This window comes from Micropterus salmoides, unplaced genomic scaffold (genome assembly GCF_014851395.1).
Source record: "Micropterus salmoides isolate LMB-PRFRI ecotype aquatic unplaced genomic scaffold, ASM1485139v1 Ms_hic_scaffold_11, whole genome shotgun sequence".
Classification (NCBI taxonomy): Eukaryota; Metazoa; Chordata; class Actinopteri; order Centrarchiformes; family Centrarchidae; genus Micropterus; species Micropterus salmoides.
In genome coordinates, this window is record NW_024040152.1 from 12,641,328 (window position 1) to 12,668,416 (window position 27,089).

Consider the following 27,089-nt stretch of genomic DNA (forward strand, 5'->3'; position numbering starts at 1 on the left):
AAATACATTTTTAGTGTCATCTCTTATTACCATTTTGTAATATTCTATTTGGCTGGAGTGAACGGTATGGGCTTCTAATAGTGTTGGCTTGGCTGTCAGTGGTAGAAAGTAAAGTTGTAAGTACATTTACTCAAGTACTGTAACAATTTGAGGTACTTAAATATTCAAAAATCACATTATGATGTAGCCTATTATAGAGTAAGAAAAAACTTTGTTGATCCCAGGGAGGATTTACAAGCTTGAAGCTACCCAGCAGATACAAGCAAGTAGTTAAAATTAGGCTATTCTGCATAATGAGTTTTACTTTGGATAGTTGAGGTATATTTTGATGCCATTACGTTATTACTTTTACTTATTTGAATGGATGACTTGTACCATAGTAACATAGTATGTCTACACTGTGTTTTTGCTAACTTACTCCTATTTTTCCAAGAACTGAGTAACGTTTTGGGCGTATGTAACAAGTTAAGCTACTTCTGAGTAGAGACATATCCTTCTTTCTTCAAACTGAGATAGACACATCAAATAGTTCTTGCACACGTACTAAATAACTGATTAAACAAAATCACATTTTTGTTTTAAGTCACCTCCATGCTAGCAGCTGTCAGGGCTGCACCCACAAAGTTAACGTGAGCTTGCTAACATGCACACAATGACAATGCTAACGCACAGATGCTACACTGATAACTTAGTAACAGTTAGCTAAAATGTGTACCATGGTCACCATTTTATCATAGTTTAGTGCACTAGCCTGCTAGCTAACTAGTTAGCATGCTAGCTAACTAGTTAGCATAAACACAAAGGCTGATAGGGCTGATGGCAACATCGTTCGTTTTAGTTACTTTGATAAAAACAAACATATTGGACAAACTGAAATATTGGACCTGATGACGCTGCTAAAGATAAATAATCTTGTAGTACCCCAGGGTCCATGTCAGACACCTGCAGGGCCGTTCTGCTGAGGGGAGAGGAGACATCCAGCAGGTGAGGGAACCCATGGCTGACATCTAGTTACATCTATACACATGAGAAGGACCTGTTAGTGTGAAAATTGTTTTTGAAACAGATATTTGCTTTAAAGATATTCATAACAAACCTTACAGAAAGCCACATTAATTTCCCGTGTTTTTCCACATGTGGTAGTGCACAGGCGGTGACATGTAAGCAATGTGTTACCATGTAGAATATATGGGGAGCGCATCAGTTTCACATGTCATCACATAGGTTCCACACATCATGCAACGAAAATGTTCTAAAACCACATTTGCCATGTAAAAAGTACATTTCTAACATGTGCAAAGCACCTGTTTCACATATTTCACATTGTGATGTGACATGCTTTTTATAGGTGCAAAACCACATGTAGGCCTACATGTTGTCATGTGATTTTTCCAGCCAGCTTTATTTAGCTTTTTAACTTTAGGTGTGTCACTCAAAATGCAATAGGCCTACATACAAAAAAGGCTGTTATGAATCCTTTCATAACTATGTTCTTTGTATTCATAAAAATAACTCTTTTACAAATTCTGGTGAAATTTCAACTAAATCCATTTAATTAAATATTGTTCTTTGTTGACAGTCAGGTGAAGATGATGATTTGTCTTATATGCCAGGAGCTGCTGGACTTATTTTGACCTTTGAGCATCCTGTCTTTTAGTAAGCAGCCATACCTGTCTGGATACTAAATGTTACTCAGGTCTTGCAGCTTTCATTCTTAGTAAATGTTGAATTCTGAGTGCACATCTCTCTGTCTCCCTCCCTCCCATTTCTCTCTCTCTTTCTTTGTCTCTCTCTCTCTCTCTCTGCTTGCCTGAGCAATAGAGCAAAGAAAACAAACCTGTTTGGCTGGCTGTAACCAACCAGGAAACTAATCAAAGGGTGAGAAAGCAAGTGAGAGGGTGACATCAAGAAAGAGAGAAAAAGAAGAAGCAGCAGCTTTTCAGCCAATGACAGAACATTTTTCCGCTGTGCTGTGAATACATCTCAGCTCTGTTGATCCGGAGAACGTGTGACTGCTGTGCTCCTGAAATGTGCTCCTGAAATGTGCGCATGAAGATTGGTAAGCATTGCACTGTGCTTAACAGGGGGCAAGAAAGGCTGAATGTTTAAAGAGTTCTCTGTGGGAGTGGGGTAGTAGAAGTTGAAACTGTTTCATAGCATGTCTCAAACCTTCCTTTCTTTATTTATTTAGTTCACGCTTTCTCATGGTTAGCCTCTTGTGTTGTATTGTATTGTTGTATTATTGCTGTTGTGGAAATCTTAAAAAATCAACCTTTTTATATAACTGATCTTGTATTTTTGTATTTTTCCGAAGATCTGACAGGAGGGAGACTACAAACGAACAGGAGTGGCTGTTTTGGGAGGAAATGCTTAGCCTAGTGCATTTTTAGAAATCCTGTAACTGAACGTGCTATCCTTTATTGGATAATGTAATGCTGTTGGATTCATATATGGATCAAGGGTGGATGCTGTTTGACGAGGCTAAGATGTGTGCTTTTCAGATGAAGCTGAGAACTCACAAAAATCATTTTAAGGACAATAAACACCAGCTTAAACACTCAAAAACTTGAGCCTGTATTAATAGCTGTTCCTATTTCTTCTCATAAACTTTCACACGTTCAAAAATTAATTCAGCTTTCACATCACAAACAGGAGCATAATAATTGATTGTAACGCCCCCACACATGCAGACAGACTGACATTTAAGGCCGTTTTTGATTTGCATCGCTTTCAAACACAGCCAAACAATGGCGGCAGCAGGTTCAGGAGCCTCCAGGAGCCCGAAATTGAGCTTCCAGACCCCTAGCAGTGGAGACTTGCGGCTAGTGAACAAGGCCATCAAAAGACTGGATAAGCTCCACGAGCTGTGCACTAACCCCCGGCTGGGCCTGAGGAACAGTCCGCCATACCTACCAGACCTGGTATCTGAGAGCACAAGGCTGCTCGTGCAGGTTTGGGAGCCCTACAGAGGCTCAAGGCCGGCAGGCGGTCAGGTACCCCATGGAGACCAGGCCAAGTACCTTAGAGTCCATGTCAGAAATCTGCTGGATAAGACGGACAGGGCCTTGCTGTTGTTTAAAGAGGGACGGGAGAAGATATTTGAGGAAACATCAAGCTACAGGTAAGAAGGGCACTGGCTGACCTCTACATCTATACACAAGAGCACGTCTTAGTGGATGCCATACTTACATGGTTACTTCAAAAAAGGTTCATATAAATCCTCATGCTTGATTCATTCATTCAGGATTATGTCCTCTGTCCTATTTTAAAATAGCTGAGTGACCAGTCATTTCATCATGTTCAGTCACATACTGTCACATGTTTCTCAGTTTGGAGTACAAATCAAAAAGCTATTCATATATTAGTTGCTTGAGAGAAAATTTATCAGCAACAAGTTTGATAATTAACCATTCAGTCATTTGTGTAACCGGAAATGCCGAAATGTGCTAGTTCTCACTTCTTAAATGTGAGATGTAGTTGTTTGGTTGTGTTTTGTATCATTGTAAATTGAATATTTTTGCGTTTTGCACTGTTGGCCGGAAAATAACAAGACACCTGAAGACATCACGTGAGGCTCTCAGAACTTGTGTTGGGCATTTTTATTATTTTTGATTACTGATGAATCTAATAGATAATCTACAGATTAATCAACAATGAAAATAATTGTTTGTTGCAACCAACATAGTTTCTCAATTTCCTGTAATGCTATCTTGTTTTATTTGCCCAGGTTTTAAATAATGTCCGTCTGTGATTTCTGCCGCATCCTCACTGTACTACATGGACAGTTTGAATGGAACTGCTAATGGGAAAACTTTTTTCTAGCAATATATGTTGCGTTCGAATTTCTACAATTCTGTGAGCACCACAAATTCAATTCCGTTCAAACTTATTTAAACAAACTGAATGTCAGAGATCTCACAACCTGAACAAATAAAACCAAAACTATCTGCATGACCAGGTACCACCCGAGGTAACCGGCCATTTAAGGATGGGTTCATATTGTGTTCGCCATTTTCTTTACAATTCAACTAGATCATGTTCTCAGACTGAAAATATGATTTTTTTCCAGGCAAACTCATCTCAGTAACCCGCCCTTCTGTAAGACAAATAAACTAGGTGGCCTCAGAAAGAGGCCACATATCCCTTAAATCTTTATTAAGTACCATGGGACCGGGGCTTGGTCTCTTACAAGAATCCAAAAATAGTAGTCTTAGTATTTGCATGGCTAGAAGAAAGATTCTTAACTTAATACTTGACAGTTACGATAGAGACTTTGACGCCTCCTTGAACACTAAATTAAATTAACTGAAATAACTGTTTTATACCATCTATAGCTGGTATAAACTGCAGTAAAATAAAACTTCCCCGGGTCCCACAAGCCAAATATAGACTTATTATGTACCAGGGGGAAAACTGAGTTTGCTGTTTTGCTAAAGTGGATATTTTAGAACAGCTAAAAAGAGTGACTTTTTTGGGGGGAGTTTGGGCTGCGTCCCCTACTCCTGTTGAGACTACTAATGATGGGCATGGAAAAAGGGCCAAACCTGCATCTTTGTCATGCTAATGTGGGGGAACTAGGCAAAAACAATTACAACCTCAGTATGTGAGCATTGAACAGACATCCATCCATTTTGTCCCCAGGCCAGGGTATACACAGATATCCTCTGCTTTTATTTTACTGCATCTTTTAACCTGCATGCAGCCTAAATGCAGGACTGGATGAGCATTGTGTCTAATGCAAATGTATTGCGACAATATACAACATACAGGAGGGATCTGGAGCACATTGTCATGAGTAAAGTTGTTTACTATCTATCTATCTATCTATCTATCTTCTATCTATCTATCTATCTTCTAATTATCTTCTATCTATCTATCTAATTGATATCTATCTATCACAATTCGAAATATATCGATAAAGTAGATATCAATTCAATAGATGGATCCATCTATTGAATTGATATCTACTTTATCTATCGAATCGGGAGAATTTAGTTATATCATATTATCATTCTCCACAATATGTTTTGAAATTGAATCTAAAAACAAACAGTTATTTGGTTTTTAAATTGCACGCATGTAGGGCTTTTTGATTTATTGCACTCAGTACACTGCATTAAAAAAATTAATAGGTGACATCACTTACATTTGCCGTATTTTTAATATATCAATAATAGAAGATATATTCTTACGCAGTAATATTGTGGTATTACTGTAATTTCAGCTACATCACCCAGCCCTACTCAATCTTTTGAGGCAACGCTGAGCTCCAATCTGGCCGATGCATATAGATCCCTCTCCACTACACTGTACAATCTACTCATTGTATTAAATTCGTTACAGACTCCAGCTTATATCAGACATTTTTATTTCAGCGGAATCTGAAAATCACATAAGCCATATTTGAAGATGTATTGCGTCATCTTCAAGAATCTTTTGCACACAAGTTAACAGATGGCCTTGTCACCGCAGCTGAATCTGCATGGGCAATCATGTGGAAAATTCATATTGTGTTATGTGTAATGCGGCTAAGATGTCAAATTGAGTAAATATCCTCTTTTGTGTATTTAGAATGTTGCTTCTGTAATTTCTCTTTTTTGCAGCTTGTTGTCACAGACTATTTCTAATAACATTGATGTCTATTTCTAATAACATTGATGTTGGATGGTTAAAACAATAATCTCCCTTTGTAAGTGACATTTATGGCTGGCTATCATGTGAATCTAAAAACAGAACTGAGATCTGATAGGCAACAGAAACAGACAGAGGAAAGTTTAACAGCTGGAAGATTGACACTAATGTCTTTGACCTCTTCTGACACAAATGCAAATGTTCAGATTCTGATAATTATATGGTACATAGTCAATACCGGTAAATTAATAACATTAAATATATAAATTTTGCGTATTTATACCAAGATTTCACCTAAACAAAATATTAAACTGGTTATGCCCTAGAGTACTCTTAGCGACTCATTGTGTTCAGGGTTAGGGTTAGAGACTGAATGTAAATTTCAATTAAAGATTGTAGCACAGACTTATCCTAGATGTCAGTGTATTTTAGGATGCAGAATTGATCTGTATTTAGAGAATATGAGTATAATGTTTAAAGGCAGGGGCACTCAGAGATAGCTTCAGGTTCTGGGTGTTGATATTTAAAAGTAAAAAATAATTATCACATTCTGCTTAGTGTCATTCACCACTCCCTACCCCCTATGTAGGGAGGTGAATGTAGAGCACTATATAGTGAGCTCACTGACATTATTAAAACACTTTCGGACACTACTCCAAACGTTATTTCGGCACCGCTAGTTACGTCATTGCCGTTGGACAATCAGTTTTTCTATCAACGCAATGCATGATGGTATATGCGGCTTGGTTAGTGACCATCTGCTGTACACTACTTTTCAAAATGCATTCTGGGATAAATTGAGTGGACTATATAAGGTATAATAATCATCACTATACATTTGGACAGCACTACAAAATGGCGAGCTCACTATTTAGTCCACCATATAGTGAGTAGTGGGTGATTTCAGACACAGCCTGACTCTTGATGTGTGAAAGTGATACATACGTATCTATATGTTAAGATATATGTCAAGGACCAGCCAGAGCGAGACATGTGGCTTAAACATTTCTACGCACATTAATCTCTCCTCCTCAACACCATAGAGGTGTTCTTTTTTCACAATGAGGTGGAAAGTCTATGACCATCACCCACAGAGTCTGCTGGACAGATGTGCAGAAGATTTCCATCGATGCATCGAAAATGTCTTGCAAAAGAGGAAAATTCAAATTCAATAGATATGACTGACTAGTAATGGTATACTCTATATTCAGTATCAGTATATTTTAGGCCAAAAATATTTGCATATCAATATATTCTGTTTTTTTTTATAGAAGTAGTAGATGTGCTGGAATATTTTCTACTTTTGTGGGAAGACAAATTAGACATATTTAGTTTTTCCATAATGCAAAAGCGTTATTGTTGTCAGCGAGTGTCTTCTGCTGGTGTTATAGTAGATTAAACTGGTGAATGTAGTGCAGTCCACCAAGCTGCATGTTGGCAAAGAGACATGTGTATAGACAATTTAAAAAAGTAAACTCTCAAGTTGAGAAATATATAATTGTCAAAAAACCTACAAATGCAATTTACAAATGACCCCAGAAGAGCCTAGAAAGAGAGTAAAGACTGGTAACGACTGGCCTAAGGTGACACACTGGCCAATGGAACGTTTTGTGGTATTTACAGATGCATGCAACAGAGAGCATCCTGTTTGCTAGCTGGACTACCTGTTGTGTGTGTGTGTTTGCATGTGTTTATGTGTATGTTTGTGTATCTATGGAAAGTATCAGCATTGCTTCAGCAATGCTTGTTTCAACTGAACAAAGCAGTGGCATATCAAATGTAGAACACTTAAAGTGATGGTTATAGATTTGATTATTTCATTTGATTTCCACACAGCCTATTCATAGCCAACCCCCAGTGTAAACCACATTTGTCACTGCTGAACATGCTTACCTAGTTTGACACCCATGATTTCACACACCTACACTGCAGTTGGAGTCTTTCCTCTTAGCTTGCAAAAGCCCTAATGATAAACGTGAGATGAAAAGATTAATGGGTTTTTTGCAGGAACAAATGTCCCTGGCCTTTGAAAACTTTGAGCTTAAGAAAATTATAAGGCAGAGTGTGAGATGAGGGTTATTCATTTAAGGCAAATGAGTTATTGGCTCACCAGATGGGTTTATATGCATTAGATCACAAATAGTTGTCACAAGCAAACTTTCACTCCTTCCTTTGTGCATGTTTGTATATTTTGTAGTTGTTTCTACACTACGGTGCCAAAACATTGAATATAGAGCAATGTATACCCGTTTCTATTTCTGCAACCAGAACTGAAAGTCTGCTGTGTTTTTCATTCTCAGGAGGAACCTGACCAAACTGTCCTTGCTGTTCAGCCACATGCTCTGGGAGCTGAAGGCCATGTTTTCAGGGGAATTTTTTCAGGGTGACACCTACAGGCTGACTAAGACAGAGGCTGAGGAGTTTTGGAGGAATTCATTTGGCAACAAGTGAGTGTGGAAAAAGTGTCATCATTTTGTGATTTCATTTTGTTGGGGAGTTTTTTGTGTGTCCGCATTCGCTACATGTTAATAATGTGTCTTGACAGGTGTATAGTGCAGTGGAATAGTTTTAAACAGCAGCTGCAGAGCGTACATCCATTTGAGGAAGGGATGGAGTCCATGGCTCTGAAGTCAACTATAGATCTCACCTGTAATGACCACATCTCCGTGTTCGAGTTTGACATCTTCACTAGACTGTTTCAGGTAAGGTGAAATTTTCAAATCAAAGGTAATAAGTGATCACTTAAAGGAATAGTTTGACATGTGCTGTGAAAATTCAACTATAACCAGGCTAAAGTTTTGCCTCTGTTTCTAGCTAAGCTAAGCTAACTGACTGTAGCTTTAGCATGAAAGTGGTATCTTTATCATCCATAGTAACCCCTATCAAGACAGCGAAAATGTGCACTTCCCAAAATCTCATTTAGTGATGAAACATGATGAAGATGAGTGCACATCCTGATTCTCTTTCCTCTCATTTTAGCCCTGGAGGTCACTCATAAGGAACTGGAACCAGCTAGCAGTGACTCATCCAGGCTACATGGCCTTCCTCACCTATGACCAGGTTATAGCTCGCCTGGAACACTACCTGCATAGACCTGGGAGGTGAGGATGAACACAGCAACAAACTCTGACTGAACTAAGAAAAGCAAAGCTGATTTATGTCACACATATCTCAAAACTCTAACAATCACTAAATAGGTTGTTGTACTTGAGCTACATCAAATCTGGCAATTGATCTCAGTTGTAAGAAATTGGGTCCTTAAGCAACAGCACTCCAATAATTTTAAGTGCCTGGCTATTCATGATGAAAGGGGAAAATGGCTTCATTTATTACTTTTTAATCTAATTTGAAGTACCTTGATTTCTTTGCCGCTTGGGTTTTTGGCATATTAGCACTTTATTCCAGCTTTCCATCTCATGTTCAAGAGATGATGTTGTTGTGTTAGTACAGCTTAATGACATTATGTAGATGAGAAATTAGCATGGCCCAAAGTGTCATACAGTGAGTTACTTGTACTGTAGCATCAATTTTGCACCTGTAAATGAGAGGATTAATTGCACTGATACAAATATAGAACCAAATATAGACCAAATCAAATGATTTGCAAGAGATGACAACTCAAAAACAAATAATATTCAAGTGACTTATCTGTAAACTTTAATGTATAAACTTTCTCAAAGTTTATTTCAGTGTTGATTTTCTGTCTTGTACAACAAATGTGATTTGCAAGGATCTCTTTCCCTCCCAGCTATATCTTTCGCCTGAGCTGCACAAGAATGGGCCAGTGGGCTATTGGCCATGTGACAAAAGAAGGTAGCATCGTCCAGACCATCCCCCAGAATACACCTCTCTACCAGGCACTCATTCAGGGCTTCAAGGAAGGCTGGTTAGGACAAAAACACACAGGCATCTGGTTTATTTTTTCTATTTTTGTTCCTTTTCTCTATTTGTGTGTTTCTGTGCCTGCAGTTACCTCTACCCAGATGGCCGCGATGTAAACCTCGACCTGACAAGTTTGTGTGAACCGGCCGAGAGGGGCAAAGTCAAAGTAACAGAAGTATGTGGATGCACTTTATATATTTTTATCAATTCACTGCCAGTAGCATCCTGAAGCTTTACCAAGACAAACATAGATCATATCCTGAGATGTTCTCTTATCATTTTCTCTTGTTTCTCTGTGGACCCACCAAAACCGCCACTGTAACAGGAGCAGTATGAGCTTTATTGTGAGATTGGCAGCACCTTCCAGCTGTGTAAGATCTGTGCAGAGAGGGATAAGGACACTCGTATCCAGCCCTGTGGGCATCTCCTGTGCAAACCCTGCCTCAGAGGCTGGCAGGTATGAACCCCTATGCACATTGTAGCCTACTGGACAGTATATCCACCTTTATTTCAAAACACATGCTAATCTCCAGCCTACTGACATGGTGATGACTTTTACCGTAACAGTTGGTCTGTGTTCAATGGAGTGAAACAGTTTGGGCTGACTAATCTAGACAACCTGAAAATCAGCGCTGCCCTGATTTGGTTGTTGGTTATAGCCCCACCATACTGTAACAATGCTTGGTATTTGAATGTGGTTTTTGGGTTGATGCCAAAAATATGCTCTGTGTTCCCTCCGGGCCACAAAAATACTCCACACTTAAACCCTCTTGAACCGATTCTTTGCATGAGAAAATCATTTGATATCTTACTGGAGAGACAAGGGCAAAGCTTGGCTCAATGGTTCAAAAAGAAAAAGGCTGTGAAATTCACAATATCAATGACAGATGCTGTCAGTATGTAAACTGACAACTGTATAAATGTAGATGCCTGATCACATCTACATAATGTCAGAGGAAGATACACAGAATGTCATACAGTGGTCTTTCAAAAATCATTATATTTGACCACTTTATATGGCACACAAGTCACAAAAGTCATTAAATAATAATGCTGTCGTCATGTGGACAGCATGCCCTGTGTGCAACGGGACAGCCCCAACTTCCTACTTCCTCTTTTATTCACAGTTGTGACATTAAAGACGAAGTAAAGCTGCTGCTGGCAAACTACAGCTTCATATTCTACTACTATTTCTTTCAGCCAACAGTAGCCTCCCATCTGTTCACGAGGGGTCTTTACAAAGGTGCATAGCTAAGTCCTGGCATTTGGCTGAGGATTCCTGTGTGAGTTCAGACTAACATCCTCCTCAAACTGTTTTGTTCACATTCACTTTGAGCAAAAGTTTGAGTGAGAGAGTGAGAAGGAAAGACAGACAGACAGGAAAAGAAAATTAGATATGCTTTGTGGACGTCAGACCGCAATGGAAAAGTTGTAAGTTAGTCTAGATTGCGGTCAAGCAAACTCCCTCATCAGCAGTAAGTTTACAATACAGCATAATGACCTTTGTAAATGTAAAGAAAAACATTTGCAGCTGAAAACAGATAACAGGATGCGTCAGCTTAAATAAAGGTTTAATTTTCATGATTTTCAAAGCAGTTTGTGCAAGTAAAGAGTTTGAAATAGGCCTAATAGTTGTCCAAATTATATACTGTATATCAGTCAGACAAGCTACAAATTTAGACAAGGGGAGCAATCTGAAAAATCGTGTCAACAACAACGACTGCAAAGAGGATGACCGGAATCTACAAAATGCATGATATGAGTATCAGAAAACCTTGAGAAACTCAAAGCGTGTATACTAGAGCAATGAAAGAAAATGTAACATCTTCATCATCTTCATCTGGTTTACATTTGTGAAAACCCGCAATTTACAATCTGTTCATAGTGGTATTTTCCACCTCCTTCATCTTTCAAAAAGCCTAAAAAGCTAGTGGCTTTTTTCTTTGAAGATGTTCCACTACATGCAGTTCAAAAGAAATGAAGCTGTTCTCATGACAATGGCTGATAATGGGCCTTTACATTCATAAAGTGTTTCCATTGCTTGCCCGTGACCTGTCATCGATAATTATCTAGCAGAAGTCAGCTGGCCACACCTGCCCATACTGTCGTTGCGACATCAGAGGAACAGAGTCCATCTTCGTCGAGCCCTACCTGCCAGGCAGCGGTCAGTGGGAGGAGGACGTTGAGGATGACACAGAGGAGGAGGACCATGAGGACATTGAACTGATAATAAAGGAAATGGCTGCCTTGAGGAAGGTGTGTGAATACATTTCTCTAAATATGCCCATTTGTTTTGTATATTTTTAGCCGTGCTAGCCAATAGAAATTCGGTTATCATTCGATCCTCCACTTTGATCCAGACTGAAGTAGCTCAACAGCTGTTGGTTGGATAATTAGACATTTAGTACACACAATCATTTCCCCGCCAAGTGAATTGCTATAACTTTGGTGATCCCTCATCTTTTCCACTAATGCCATCAGCTGGACAAAATTTTAAGTTATCTTTGGTTTGGACAGAGCAATAGCTATAACTATGTTAATTTGCTAAACTACGATGGTGAACATGGTTAACATTATACCTACTTAGAATCAGAATGTTAGCATTGTCAATGTGAGCATGTTAACATGCTGACTTTAGAATTTGGCAAACTTTGAATATTCAAACAGAATGACCCTTAAGTCGGATTTCCTACTTGAAAAGTCGGGAGAACCTCAACCCCCACCTCAAAATGTTACTCCAAGCTCCAACAGTAGTGAAAGCTTTAGTAATCAACTGTTTATCGCACTTCTGTCTTATTTGTGTCTCATTAAAAGAGTCGTACACACAGTACTGTCCAGTTTATATCTGTGGACATGTTGCTTCGGTGTTTGTATGCGCAAAATAATGTTTAATGCGTTGTCATCAACTGGTACACTAACAATGGCTAGAGGGTCAGTCTTGGTTTTCTGACTTAAATCTGTTGTTGTACTGGAATGGGGTCAACTCGGTGTGACGTCATTCTCAGCTCTGAAATTCTGAGGTAAATGGAACCCAGCATTAAAGCACCACGAAGTGCAACTAATTCAGTCATCAAATGCTTGTAGTTCAGTGATTTAGCTGGAAATTTATCTTAAATTCTGGGCTCCTCATTTGCATCGTGCATCCTCATGCTCATAGTAACTTTTTTGTTGTTTGCCAATGAAGAAGACAAAATCCCCACTGACTGCCTACAGTCTCTCTCAACAGTTCTCAAGTTTGGATTACCAGGTTCCCAGCTCCCACATCAGCGCTCCACCTCTGCCCCCTAAAAACAGCACAGCCCCACCATGTCCATCTATCTCCAGCCAATCACAGACATCAGAAACAAGGACACCACCTAAACACTCTCACTTGGTAAGTTGCCACCAACACTCAAGCAATTTGCATATTGTTGGTGTGACCCTCCACAGACACTTAAGTTATTTCATGGTCAGTATTGCAGAGACTCTCCAGTTATAGTGTGAACATCTGTAGTAGGTGACGCCTGCACAATCATTGTGGCCTTTTTTCTTCTTCAGCAGGCTCACAGTGGTAATGAAGCACATAGAAGACACAAACAACACACAAACAGGTGGGACACTGTTTAAAGGTAAAGGGGAAAATGCAGTTGTTGTCTACATGTATACTAGAAACCTTCAGAAGTCTAATTTGAGCATGCTGCTAATGCTCTACAGAGTGACTTCTTTTTACTGAGATAAGGAACTTGATATTGCAGCTTTATTTATACTCTACTGATAAAATAAGTTCAAAAGGAAACTAAGAAAATACTGAAACCGTAACAAGTGTTCAACATAATTCTGGGAACACACAAAATGACTTTAAATATCTGGATCAACAATGCAAAGATCAGCATTTCATATGAAATAACTGCACTGGTTGTGCAGTTTGTTTTGTGGTGGTTATGTCTTTTTGGTTAATTTTGTAATGTATATGTTTCTATGCACCTCTGTTTATTGATGTATTTGTCTGTACAATAAAAACCTAACCCTTCTAATAATCAGACATTTAACTGTTAAGGTCAGGATTCATATTATTGTTAACAGCTACTGCAAATAGACACAAATATTTGTATTTATATATTAATTATTCTCTGTGCTAGCTGATTAAAGGGGTAATCCCTAATTTGTTCTCTATTTGTTGTATTGTGCTAGTGACATATATACAGTGGGTACGGAAAGTATTCAGACCCCTTTAAATTTTCACTCTTGTTTCATTGCAGCCATTTTCCAAAAATCAAAAAGTTCATTTTATTTCTCAGTAATGTACACTCAGCACCCCATCTTGACAGAAAAAAACAGAAATGTAGAAATTTTTGCAAATTTATTAAAAAAGAAAAACTCAAATATCACATGGTCATAAGTATTCAGACCCTTTGCCGTGACACTCATATTTAACTCAGGTGCTGTCTATTTCTTCTGATCATCCTTGAGATGGTTCTACACCTTCATTTGAGTCCAGCTGTGTTTGATTATACTGATTGGACTTGATTAGGAAAGCCACACACCTGTCTATATAAGACCTTACAGCTCACAGTGCATGTCAGAGCAAATGAGTATCATGAGGTCAAAGGAACTGCCTGAAGAGCTCAGAGACAGAATTGTGGCAAGGCACAGATCTGGCCAAGGTTACAAAAACATTCTGCTGCACTTAAGGTTCCTAAGAGCACAGTGGCCTCCATAATCCTCAAATGGAAGACGTTTGGGACGACCAGAACCCTTCCTAGAGCTGGCCGTCCGGCCAAACTGAGCTATCGGGGGAGAAGAGCCTTGGTGAGAGAGGTAAAGAAGAACCCAAAGGTCACTGTGGCTGAGCTCCAGAGATGCAGTCGGGAGATGGGAGAAAGTTGTAGTAAGTCAACCATCACTGCAGCAATCCACCAGTCGGGGCTTTATGGCAGAACGGCCCGACGGAAGCCTCTCCTCAGTGCAAGACGCATGAAAGCCCGCATGGAGTTTGCTAAAAAACACCTGAAGGACTCCAAGATGGTGATAAATAAGATCCTCTGGTCTGATGAGACCAAGATAGAACTTTTTGGCCTTAATTCTAAGCGGTATGTGTGGAGAACACCAGGCACTGCTCATCACCTGTCCAATACAGTCTCAACAGTGAAGCATGGTGGTGGCAGCATCATGCTGTGGGGGTGTTTTTCAGCTGCAGGGACAGGACGACTGGTTGCAATCGAGGGAAAGATGAATGCGGCCAAGTACAGGGATATCCTGGCCGAAAACCTTTTCCAGAGTGCTCTGGACCTCAGACTGGGCCGAAGGTTTACCTTCCAACAAGACAATGACCCTAAGCGCACCGCTAAAATAACGAAGGAGTGGCTTCACAACAACTCCGTGGCTGTTCTTGAATGGCCCAGCCAGAGCCCTGACTTAAACCCAATTGAGCATCTCTGGAGAGACCTGAAAATGGCTGTCCACCAACGTTTACCATCCAACCTGACAGAACTGGAGAGGATCTGCAAGGAGGAATGGCAGAGGATACCCAAATCCAGATGTGAAAAACTTGTTGCATCTTTCCCAAAACGACTCATGGCTGTATTAGATCAAAAGGGTGCTTCTACTAAATACTGAGCAAAGGGTCTGAATACTTATGACCATGTGATATTTGAGTTTTTCTTTTTTAATAAATTTGCAAAAATTTCTACATTTCTGTTTTTTTCTGTCAAGATGGGGTGCTGAGTGTACATTACTGAGAAATAAAATGAACTTTTTTGATTTTTGGAAAATGGCTGCAATGAAACAAAGAGTGAAAAATTTAAAGGGGTCTGAATACTTTCCGTACCCACTGTACATGGGACAAGGTCCATACATTAACAGTTATTTTAGAAGAACACATAACATGGGGAATATAAAAATATGGTGTGCCCTTTCAATTTAGGTGTCAGGGAGAGGAGTCATATAGCAGTGAGGAGGAGAACTCTGGTGGGCTGCCTCCGTCATACCAACTCTCCCACAGGTGAACGACAGCTGTCTCCATTTAGACTTACTACAATAAACAAGTCTTTTTCACCAGACCCTGGATGCATGCAGTGTTAATGATAATCAGAAAAAAGGCTATGATGTCACAGCCGTATAGTGGAACGCTGACTCACATGTTCTTACTCAGTAGCTAATTCACCTATATTTCCAATTTATGTTTTAAACAGTGCTGAATTCCTCACAGAAGCAATGTTTTCTTCTTCCTCTCAGAAGGATGGCAACAGTAAGTAGTTGCATGTTGTAAGCTTGTATTCTGAACTGTACACATACATTGATGAAACTAAATAAAAGTGAGATTGTTCTACACCATGCAGAGGATCATATCCTAAAACATGTTAAGAAGCCTGGGGTTCCCAAATCATAGCAGACGTGTCATTACAGAAAAGTGGATGGTAATGTTAACGATGGCTCACTTCCAGCAGTTATTGCAGTGTGATGCAGCAATTAATACTGTTATTAGTGACCCCTTTGTTGACAGGTCAAAGTGTTTGCTGTGTAAAAAGTATATTCATCATTGGATTCACTCCAGTTCTTACCCCTCTGATCATGCCCACCCTGCACTGGCTCACTCTACTTTGAGAGCTACTTATGTAGCTTAGGATTCAGCCTTTAGTCTTAATTCTGCTCAACTCCTGTAAAGTTACCACTCAAAACTTCATTGGTAACTCACAATCTAATACTAGTCTCATGCATTTATCAAAACATCATTTTTTTTTTATTAAAAGTATCTTACAGAGTTCTCTCAGAGGTCAGGGAACATGATTAAGTATCTTATATTTCCTTAGACCTTTACACTTTTCTTGTGAATTGTGTATTTTAGTATGACCTCTTCTTGTGTTTGTGTGTAGGAGCAGCATGGCTCGGACCTTCCAGCCCAGTCAGACAGAGACGAAGATATAAAGAGAGGGAGGAGAGGAGAAAAGAAAAATATGGCCTGGCAGAGATGACAAGAACAATGTCGTCCTGACAGGGGGAAAAAAATGTCATCTAAAGACTCTTTAAATGAAGTGAGAAATACCTGTGTGACTAAAATATCTTCATTCCAGAAATCAGCCCTCGATGTAAAAATAGTTTTTGTTGTCATGGCTAACTGTAAATGACCGTGTGTCAGCTGCACTGCTGAGTTGAGGTGAGTGGGCGGGACTGACAGGAAAATTGCTCACTGACGCCTCCTACTGTTCAATAATTATGCTGCCATTTTCTCCACAGCAGCTTCAGTACTGATTCCCAAGTCTAGTAGTCTAGTGCAATAGTCTTGCACACCATCATTATCATTTAAGCCTTTTTTGAGCCTCCAAGAAATAATAGAAATGAATGAAAGGCTTGATATTTGAAAATATAATTATGGACAAATGAAGAGGGGCAATCACATCTTTGGGGTGAATTTATGAAACAATAGAGATAAGCAACCTTTTCATTTAACACACACAAGCTTGTTCTTATAAAGAAGTTATCTAACTCCATCAGACAGTCTTATATGGTATTAAAATCAAACAAATAAACCTGTAACTAACATATACATAGCTTCCAAGTAGTTTCATTTGGTGTTTTTTCTTTCACCCATTGTGGATATGAAAATGAGCAGACAAATGAAAAATGAAGATATCCTGTGTTGGTTTTATTTTTGTTTTCTATATTCTTGGGACATGCATGTTGAGTCTGGATGGGGGGGGGGGCACTAGAGAAGGAAAGAAAAATAAATGTTTGGGAGTGGGAGAGAATAGAGGGGGTGAAGTGAAGGAAAAATGGGTAATTTCTTCAGGGGTTGGCTGCCAGGGTGTCCTCAATCCAGTAGAGGAACTCGCACACTTTGACGTAGACTCCGGGGTAGTTAGGCATGGCACATCCCTGACCCCATGACACCAGCCCGTGGACCTCTCCAGCACACACCAGAGGGCTGCCGGAGTCACCCTGACAAACACAGAGGGATTGAGTGTGAGCAGGTAGGCAATGATTCATGGTAGGCAAAGATTCATTCTTTCATGGATACAGAGATTGAGAAATTTACTGAAAACTCACATTGCATGCATCTCTGCCCCCATCCATGTATCCGGCACACACCATCCTGCGTGTGATCATGCCAGGATAAGCGTTTTCACAGTCCTGGTCGTGAACTATGGGCACGTTCAGACACTGCAGACGGGTGGGCAAGTAGACTGTATAAGGTAGAACAGAGATATACATATAAGCTTCTGAGACTAAGCAGATAAATTATTTTATAGGATAAGGTTTAATTTTGTAACTGTCAACACATTCCATGAAAACATAAAACCAATTAAAGCTGAAAGCAGCATTTGACAGGCCCTCGCACTGTGAGGCACTTTGGGGTGTGACATATATAGCTGTAGCAAAGTGGCCGGAGGTTGGGAGACATGACTCTGAATTATCATGCATTTTGGACTGAGAGGTTAAACGTCACTTCCTGCGTCCCCTATGTGGGGTTAGAGACAACCTCTAACTTTATGTTATTGTACCATACTGCTATGTTGCAGGGTCACTTCCTGTTGCCAGTAGGTGGCACTGTGAGTATGAGTGAATATTGGCCTGGAGACATGTTCAGGGCATGTCTCTTATCAAACAACTGAAATTTGGTACATGGTGCATGTACAGTGAAGAAACAACTTCCTGTTTCATGGCAAAGCATCGAACTTCACCGCCACGCCACGGACAAGCCGTTACATGAAAACTCACAAGCTTCACAACATAGCATCATTAATGTCTTATGGCTCTTCTGAGACTGTTTTAAGGCAGGTGTGGCTAACCTGCTAGGAGTAGGAGGCGTCATCACAGCGTAAAATATGACACTTTCTTTTTGCCAGTAGGTGGCACTCTGACTTTGAGAGAAATTTGGTACATGGATGTGTTCAAGGCGGTACTGTCATCAAATCTGTACAATTTGGTTCGGATTTAAGCATGTATAGTGAAGTTACAGCAACTGTTTCCTGGAGAATTACCAATTTTTGATGCCGTGCCACAGGCACACCCATCAACGAAAACTCACAGATAAAACAACTTTTCATCATCAATGCCATTAGATGGCAACGTGAAAATTTGAAGTTGATCCCAGTGCTTTAAAGTAAGTCACGTTGGGTTTACGGCATCGCTCCCTGAGGCTTTTTTGTAGTTCTGGACCTAATATATCTGCCACAAACATTTCATACAAATTAGTGAAATGTGGCCCAAGGTGAACCTTTAATCAGGGAATCTTAACAAACAGGTCTATAAAAACAGGTCTCAAATATATACCAGTACATAATTCCCTATAACAGCTGGACACTGTTGTAATTTCGGCAAAAGTAAATCAGACACTTTGTTGGAGACTATCTTCAGGATAATTCACAGTGGCTGCACAGGCAATACTTGTTTGTAGGATCAACTCACAGCTTTTTTGGAGCTTTTCATAGGATTTGTTGACCCTACCCTGCCCAGCTTGGATCGGGGGACTAGTTTGAAAGCAACATATTAACTACACCAGTTTCAATGGGTTGGGATTTTTACAGAACATCTGCCACATTTGTGCACTGTAGCTGTATAATTTAAATCACTGTTATTAACCCACCCTCGCCATTCATGGCCGTGTTACCCCAGCCAGACACAGAGCAGGGGAGCCCCCCCATTGGGCAAGCTCTCTGGGCAATGGGATGGGTGCGACTGCCGCAGTCACCTCTACTGGGTGGAAGAGCTTGATCAGCATGATGTCATAATCCAGAGTCTGGTAGTCGTAACTGCACACAGAGAAATATAAAAGAAGCTTTAGAGTTGTCTCTGCACTGTATGAACGGATCAGATGATCATGAAACCGTACAACGGGAACAGGATTCCCAGACGGCATGGTTCTTTTCTTTAACTTACCTAGGGTGCCAGATGATGTTTTCAGTCTTCATGAGCTGCTCTGTACCCTCAAACACTCGCACGTCGTGTTCTCCCAACATGATCTGCATGGCATAGGGACTGAGAGAGGAGGAGAATTATTCTAGAAAAATATGAATGCAGAAAAAGCTTCCAGCAATTTAGTACTAATAATTCTAAATAAGTCTTAATCTCTCCATTGTCTTTGCTTTGCAAATACTGCAATACTTAGATAGATTTAACAGATGTCCCCCACATATGGTGTAGATTGAAAAGCATTAGTCTTCCACCTACAGATGTTTTTTTTTGCATTTACTTGTATTTCAAAGTGGGGAAAATGCATAAATGCATGCTTACTTGTACCAACAGTGGGCAACAGAGAGAACCCACTGACTGTTGATGAGAACCCCACCGCAGAAGTGGTAACCATAGTTAAGGGAGGCCATGTATGGACGAGAGTGAGGTTCACAGTCCTGCCCACCAATGATTCTGCCATCTTCGCGGGGAACTGCAGCTGTCACACAATCACAGAAAGAGATAAAGGGTAACAACAACTTTCAAATCGCTGACTTTACAGTACACATATGTGGCTGTATGTATGTGTGTGCGTGCATGCATGCATGCGTGTGTGTTTGTGTATGTATTTTTGTAAATATGTATGTATGTGTGTATGTATTCTTGTGCCTGTGTGTATTTCTGTGTTTTTACCAGCAGCTCCAACCATCAGCAACAGAGCCAGCAGTCCCATGGTGAATAGAAAACACCTGGACACACCCCAGCTCATATTTATATGCTACCAACCCCACTGCTGTGCTCAGCTAAATCCCCCCACCTCTTCTTGTTGACCCATCTGTGTCCTCACACTCTGTGTAAAAGTGTAAACTCAAATGTACTCTCTTATCATGCTCCTATTTCCATGTTTTCCCACTTCTGCCCCATCTGTGCACCTCATTTACAAATGTGGATCAAGGTCTCCACACATTTAACACCTGCTCATGGTTCTCTCATGGGTCACTCATTGTTGGCTAGCTACAACTGTGAAAACAGTTATACAACCTTCCTTTAGGCTTGAACCAATAGGAAAGAAATGTTTGTTGCTTTTAACAAACAGACTCAATTGGCAGACATTTAACGAATCATAGTTTACATAGTCGATTAAAAAAAAGAAGTCCACGGGTCCACTTTTGGTTGCCCTTGAATAAAAGCCAAGAGACGTGAGAAAGAAATCATCTGTTGTCTCTGAAGCAGAAAACTAAAACATGCTGTATGGTGTTTTTCCGTGCTGTGCCGTGTCAGACAGCAATCAATAGCATTTTAGCACCAATAAGTGCGGATAAATCCATTCTGTTCTATTGCATTCAATGAATATGTAATAACACAAAATGGCTCGTTACAATAACTCACTGAGGTGTCTGCCAAAAGGGGAGTTGGAAATGTGTTTCCCATAAAAAGAATAGACACATGTATTTAGGTGACAGGTGCAGAAAATCTACAAAATAATCAGTTAAAAACCGATCGCACAAAAAACTCCCCAAGGCAACAAATATGTAAGACATGGCTCACTTATTAACTGAAAGGATGAATGTACCACATACGATAAGGTTATTTTTCAGGGTAGGGAATGGAGAAGGAGGAGTGGACAGAGAATCAGGGGTGGGTGGGTAGAATTGGGTGGATGGAGATGTGGGGGGTGGGTTGCATGGAAAGACACAGAGGAGTTTAGGTATAAATGCAGTGAGTGACGGATTATTCTCCTCCAGTCTGGTCTTAGGAAGGCTTGAGTCAGCCACGAGATGATTGGCCTGATTGTTCTCACACTCCTGGGTGCTGCAGGTAAATCACATCTGCAGTATGTACAGCAGTTTAAGGGTAAAATAATAATAAATAACTATAACTCTGATAAATATGTATTTCCTTTACACAACAGCTGCAGCCCCTGTGGATGACAGGATTGTGGGTGGCTACCAGTGTGAAGCCCACTCAAAACCCTGGCAGGTGTCTCTAAATATCGGCTATCACTTCTGCGGCGGTTCCCTAATCAACAACCAGTGGATCATCTCTGCTGCACACTGCTGGCAAAAGTATTACATTTGTATTACGTGAGAGTGTTCAAAAGTCTCCGTATGAACTCTAAGAGAATTATAAATTTTGAATGAAGTTTATGAATTTTGTTCTTTGTCTCTATTTCAGCCCATTTTCACAGATTGCTGTCTTGGGTGACAACCACATCTGGATGAACGAGGGCACAGAGCAGTACATGTCAGTGGATGCCATCTACTGGCATCAGAGTTATGATTACCAGACCCTAGACTACGATATCATGCTGATGAAACTTGCACACCCTGTCACCGTGAATCAGTATGTCAAGCCTATCGCCTTGCCCAAAGCCTGCCCCACACCTGGGGACATGTGCACAGTGTCAGGATGGGGGAACATCTATACTGATCAAGGTGAGGTGCACCTGATCTTGATATTAACCCGCTGGAAACTGACAGCTATTTGCCCCATAACAAACGCCTAAAATAACATACCCAAAATGAATCAGGAATAACTTCTCAACCATTTGGCCTAGAGTCATACTTCTGGTCTCCTTTGAAAGGTCAGAAGCTAAGGAATATAATTCCCTGGTAAATTAACATATTTATTTTACCATTACAGACTAAATGGAGATGCAATAAAGAAAAAATAGGATATTTTCATCCTTGCCAGGTAAAGCTTTGCTAAGCCCCATCACCCTTAATTACTGTCTACTTGCCACTTTCCACTGTCCACTTTACAATGATAGCAGTGACAGATTCACCACTTGACCTTTTTTAGTAATTTAAAAAAAATAAAATAAAGGGTCTTACATACACATGATAGACAACCAGGTATCTCATTTCAAGCTGACAACAGTGGATCTGCTAAAATGATGCTTGCTAGCAGATTTTATCAGCTCTAGCTAAGCTAATGTAGCATCAAAGCAAACAGTCTCCAGACGACTTAAATGTTGTCAGCTCGTTCTTTTTAAAAAGTGAAGCCAGTAAAATGATTTTTTAAATTCCTTTGATGGCTATATATTTGATATAATGCTTAAAAAGGCTTAGAAATAAATATATAATGATAATGTCATTTGTTCTAACATAACCCTGAAAACAGCATGCTTTACTAACACAGGGGGAAAGCGAGTATGATGAGTTTAGCAAACGTAACACTATTATCACCATTTAACTCCTTCCTTATATCTTTGCTCTTGTGTTTTTGGTTTTGGAAAGGTGATAACAAAAGACTCCACCCTCCAAATTCTTAACAGTCCCATGCACAACATGCGGAAAAATACAAAGCTTGCCAGGCTTGTCAATCACTATTCGAGAGTGGGGTTTTAGCAAACTGTCAGTTATGGCAAATAGCTGTTGTTTCTTAGCTCCATAAAGATGGACATTTTGGAGAGCCACTGAGGTCTGATACACTATGGTGATGGTTTTTTTATCTTTCTTTCTTTGTTTCCTTCTTTGTTTCTTTCTTTCTTTATGTTATCTGCAGTGTTCAATCCTTTTTACCTTCAGTGTGTGGAAGTCCCCATTCTGTCTAACAAGGACTGTCAAGGTTCCTACCCTGGCATGATTACTGATCGCATGGTGTGCGCTGGATACCTGGAGGGAGGCAAGGATTCTTGTCAGGTATTTCCACAGAATTTTACAGCACATAGAATAAGGCTTGGTGCTCTATGAACATGTAAATAAAACATTTAATGGGATGAGGTGATTTAAGGAATTAACGCTTTCTCTTTATCTTCCCTGCTCAGGGTGACTCTGGTGGTCCTCTGGTGTGTAATGGGCAGCTGCAGGGTATTGTCTCTTGGGGCCAGGGCTGCGCTCAGCCTAACTACCCGGGCGTTTACACCAAAGTATGTTCTCTGATGCCCTGGATCAACGACATTCTCTCCAGATACAGCTAGGCAGGGATCTCCCATCACAGAACTATGTGAGAGTGGGGAAACCGGAGAAAGATTGAAATTAAAGGAGACAGAAACAGGAGGTGGTGGTGGGTAGTGTCAGAAAGAAAAGCAGCAGGAGACTGGCTGAGAGAGAGAGAAAAAGAGATATGAAATGTGTTTAGTCCGGGAAACAATCAATAAAATTTATCATTCCGTGATACATCAGTGTGTTTATTATTGTTGGCAATACTGTAGTCCTGAATCTGCTCTCCACCACTATGTTACAGTAAGACATTTCTGAATACTCTATTTCAAACAATTACAGTCAGTGCACTGTAAACATTCACAAGTTTGCATCAGCTTGTGAGAAAATCCAACGTGTGTGTGTGTGTGTGTGTGTGTGTGAATAGTGTTAATAAGGTTTTGTCAGTCTTTTCATTTGTAGTACATGAACACTGGCCCCATTGTGATTTTCTGTCTCCTGAGTGCAGAATGCTTTATGCACCTGGAAAGGAAGGGCATATATGTTTCAACGGCCCATTGATCAATGTCAGTATACGACAAGAATCTGAAAAGGAGTTCAACTTCCGTTTCCAACTAATCCAATGATTTAATAAGAACTGAGAGGTTGGTGTGAGTCCTTTCTTTTACAAAAATCTAGTAGCAGTTATATTCAAAGAAAAGAACAATTTTATTTTCCGTCAGAATAATAATAATAATCCTTATTTGTAGAGCACTTTTCAAAAACAAGTTACAAAGTGCTTTAACAAGCGTAAAGAATAATACAAAAAAAAGATAAGAGCATGAAAATTTAATATAAAATTAGTAAAATACAATAAAATAAAAGGGATAAAATAAAGTCAAATAAGATCGGGAAAAGCTCTCCTATAAAAGTATGTTTTAAGAAGGGACTTAAAAGAGTTCACTGACTCAGCCGACCTGATTTCCTCGGGCAGGCTGTTCCAGAGCCTCGGGGCCCTGACAGCAAACGCTCTGTCCCCTTTAGTTTTCAGTCGAGACTCTGGAACAGACAGCAGACCTCTGCCCGAGGATCTCAAGGTACGTGCTGGTGCGTATGGGACTAAAAGGTCAGAAATATAACAAGGCGAGAGGCCATGAAGAGCTTTAAAAGTGATCAATAGAATTTTAAAGTCAATTCTAAAACATACTGGGAGCCAGTGTAATGAAGCTAAAATAGGAGTAATGTGGTCATATTTCTTTGTTCTGGTTAAAAGCCTGGCAGCTGAGTTCTGGACAGTCTGGAGTCGATCAATAGATTTTTGGGTTAAACAGGTGAAAAGGCTGTTGCAATAATCCAGGCGTGATGAGATGAAGGCGTGTAAAATGGTCTCGGTGTCCTTAAAAGTTAACATAGATCGAATTTTAGCTATATTTCTAAGTTGATAAAAACATGATTGAACAAGCTTTGTGGTGTGCTGCTCGAAATTTAAATTACTATCAAACCAAACACCAAGGTTCTTTGCCACAGGCTTAATGTGATTTACTAGGGAACCAGCAGATGGCAGTATTTGATTTGCCATCTGCTGGGACCCGATGACCAGGATTTCTGTTTTGTCTGAGTTCAGCTGGAGGAAATTATTTGACATCCATTTTTTAACTTCACAAAGGCAGTTGTTAAGTGAACTCAGCATTCCAGGGTCTGTGGATCTGACGGGCAAGTATATTTGTGTGTCATCAGCATAAATATGAAAAGAAATGCCATGTTTATGGATAATATGTCCAAGGGGAAGCAGATACAAGGAAAACAAAATGGGTCCTAAGACCGACCCCTGAGGCACACCATATTTAACTGGACAGAATGAAGAGACATAGTTGTTTACAGACACACAAAACTTCCTATTTGACAGGTAGGATGAAAACCATTCTAGGCAGTACCAGAGATCCCCACCCAGTGCCTCAGTCTGTCTAACATGATGTTGTGATCAATGGTGTCAAAAGCAGCGCTAAGGTCCAGGAGTACAAGGACTGAGCACATACCTTCATCAGCAGACATTAAAAGGTCATTGGTGACTTTAAGCAGGGCAGTCTCAGTGCTGTGGTACTTCCTAAAACCAGACTGAAACTTTTCAAATATTTTGTTATTTTCCAGCACAGTGAGCAGCTGTTTGGACACAATTCTTTCTAGAATCTTTGCAATAAAAGGCAGTTTTGAAATTGGTCTAAAATTTTGTGGGAGGGAGGGATCTAAACCAGGTTTCTTTAAAAGTGGGTTCACGCAAGCCGTTTTAAAATAATCAGGACACAACCAGTAGATAGGGAGCTGTTGAAAACAGAGATCAAATGGGGGCCAACAGAATCTATTACTTTCAGTAAAAATTTTGTAGGTATTATATCAAGTGGGCTGGAGGACACTTCATTTGTGATATTGTTTTTAAAAGCTCAGACAAGTCGATGGGATAAAACTGGTTAAAACTCTGTTGTTGCTGGTGAGGGACCTCTGAGTAAGAGGCCACGGGGGTAATAGAGGCTCTGATTGACACCACCTTATTGGTAAAATAAGATAAAAACAATTCACAGTCATCATTACTTCCAGCTGAGGCACAAGGAGGGGTTGGGTTTACCAGCTGATCCACAGTCTTAAACAGAAACCTGGGATTGTGTTTATGTGTAGTAATGAGTTCAGAGAAATAGTGTGTTCTCGCATCCTTAACCAAGTTATTGTAGTTAATTAATAAATCCTTCAGACTGAGGTAATGGACTTGGAGATTGGATTTTTTCCATCTGCGCTCTGCTTTCCTGCATTCCCTTTTGAGGCTGCGAATGCTGTCATTTATCCAGGGTTGTTTACTAGCTTTAGACGTAGGCCTAACCTTTAGAGGAGCAGTAATATTTAGTGACGACAAGCAGATATGATTGAAGTGATCAACCAGATTGTTGGTGTTGGAATCAGACAGGTGTTGGCTTTGGCTCTGAAAGACTGCGCAAAACTTTGAAACACTTTGTTCATTAAAGATGCGAGAACACACGGAGCTTGGTGAGGCGGCATGAGTAACAGACGAATCGCAGCTAAAAACAATACATCTGTGGTCAGATATGGTCATTTCCACTAATTCCACAGAGGAAATGCTGACACCCAGGGTAAAAACCAAGTCCAGTGTATGACCACGGTTATGTGTTTGCCCATGTCTCCCTTGTAATCTTTGTCGTAGGTTTTGTGGCTCAAAAGTCATGTTACAGGACAGATTCACTCTTTTTTTCCATCATGTCATTAGATTTTTTTGACAAGATCTTCCTTTATTCTGACAAAGTCTAAAATGATTAACATGATTTAAAGGTCTAAGTCAGATTTCTTAAAAATTCAATGTTGCTTTTGGATATGAACAAAAGTGTGCCTGGAAGATCTTAACTCTTAACTTTGGGATGCTGGCATAGTTTCGGCTCAACCGTGCATCCTCTGTCATTATCATGGTTCAGTCCAAGCAGAACATTAAAACCAAGGACCAATTCCGGACTCTTTTAAGAGCAATATCCAGTCTGAAATGAAACGAACGTGACATTTTTTTCATAGTTTGCTAAGGGGAGTTTTTTGGTGCTCTACTGTACTTCATGAGAATGGGGGAAAAGAACATAAGCTCTTCAAGTCACTTAAGGCGTCAGTCAGTAGGAAAAAACTCAATTTCATCACCCATAACTATTGTCACACATTATGATGCTCAAAAACTGCAATTATGTTTACTCTTCAGATTATTCCTCTTCACGAGTGACGAAAGACACAAGAGATAAGATGATGAAATGGAATATGACAGGAAAACAGATTAGTAAATGAATCACTACATGTAAAATTTAA

The 27,089-nt window shown here is 39.9% G+C and overlaps 3 protein-coding genes across 6 annotated transcripts; 2 read left to right on the forward strand and 1 right to left on the reverse strand.

Annotated features, from left to right (window-relative positions):
• Positions 1-377: 377 nt before the first annotated feature.
• cblc (Cbl proto-oncogene C, E3 ubiquitin protein ligase) lies at positions 378-17,126 on the forward strand. 4 transcript variants are annotated; one of them, XM_038710956.1, is made up of 16 exons: positions 385-984; positions 1,580-1,656; positions 1,822-2,059; positions 2,315-3,121; positions 7,932-8,078; positions 8,177-8,333; positions 8,611-8,732; positions 9,380-9,517; positions 9,601-9,688; positions 9,839-9,970; positions 11,587-11,769; positions 12,740-12,886; positions 13,051-13,103; positions 15,416-15,493; positions 15,684-15,739; positions 16,365-17,126. In XM_038710956.1, exons 4-16 carry the CDS (start codon positions 2,748-2,750, stop codon positions 16,481-16,483), a joined length of 1,794 nt encoding a protein of 597 aa, XP_038566884.1. In that variant the 5' UTR covers positions 385-984; positions 1,580-1,656; positions 1,822-2,059; positions 2,315-2,747; the 3' UTR covers positions 16,484-17,126. The 4 variants fall into 4 exon arrangements, with proteins under 4 accessions (XP_038566886.1, XP_038566884.1, XP_038566882.1 ...); XM_038710958.1 differs by lacking the exon at positions 1,580-1,656 and having other exon boundaries at positions 378-984; positions 13,054-13,103; XM_038710954.1 differs by lacking the exon at positions 1,580-1,656.
• Positions 17,127-17,241: 115 nt separating this feature from the next.
• On the reverse strand, positions 17,242-20,212 carry LOC119897334 (trypsin-like). The gene is given in 7 exon segments (XM_038710959.1): positions 17,242-17,427; positions 17,536-17,672; positions 19,076-19,139; positions 19,142-19,241; positions 19,369-19,467; positions 19,723-19,879; positions 20,074-20,212. Coding segments are annotated over 7 exon segments (786 nt in total). The 5' UTR covers positions 20,150-20,212; the 3' UTR covers positions 17,242-17,274.
• An 846-nt stretch (positions 20,213-21,058) lies between these two features.
• LOC119897335 (trypsin-2-like) lies at positions 21,059-23,498 on the forward strand. The gene is made up of 5 exons (XM_038710960.1): positions 21,059-21,198; positions 21,293-21,446; positions 21,556-21,815; positions 22,888-23,024; positions 23,150-23,498. The coding sequence occupies exons 1-5, from the start codon at positions 21,159-21,161 to the stop codon at positions 23,300-23,302; spliced, it is 744 nt and encodes a 247-aa protein (XP_038566888.1). The 5' UTR covers positions 21,059-21,158; the 3' UTR covers positions 23,303-23,498.
• The last annotated feature ends 3,591 nt before the right edge of the window (positions 23,499-27,089 follow it).

Excerpts from the sequence above, each read along its gene's own strand:
- cblc (XM_038710956.1), top strand. The coding sequence starts at position 2,748 with ATGGCGGCAGCAGGTTCAGGAGCCTCCAGGAGCCCGAAATTGAGCTTC. Across the intron at positions 8,334-8,610 it reads TCTTCACTAGACTGTTTCAG|CCCTGGAGGTCACTCATAAG; the intron begins GTAAGGTGAAAT and ends CTCTCATTTTAG. Across the intron at positions 11,770-12,739 it reads AAATGGCTGCCTTGAGGAAG|TTCTCAAGTTTGGATTACCA; the intron begins GTGTGTGAATAC and ends CTCTCTCAACAG.
- LOC119897335 (XM_038710960.1), top strand. The coding sequence starts at position 21,159 with ATGATTGGCCTGATTGTTCTCACACTCCTGGGTGCTGCAG. Across the intron at positions 21,816-22,887 it reads GAACATCTATACTGATCAAG|TGTTCAATCCTTTTTACCTT; the intron begins GTGAGGTGCACC and ends TGTTATCTGCAG. Across the intron at positions 23,025-23,149 it reads GAGGCAAGGATTCTTGTCAG|GGTGACTCTGGTGGTCCTCT; the intron begins GTATTTCCACAG and ends TTCCCTGCTCAG.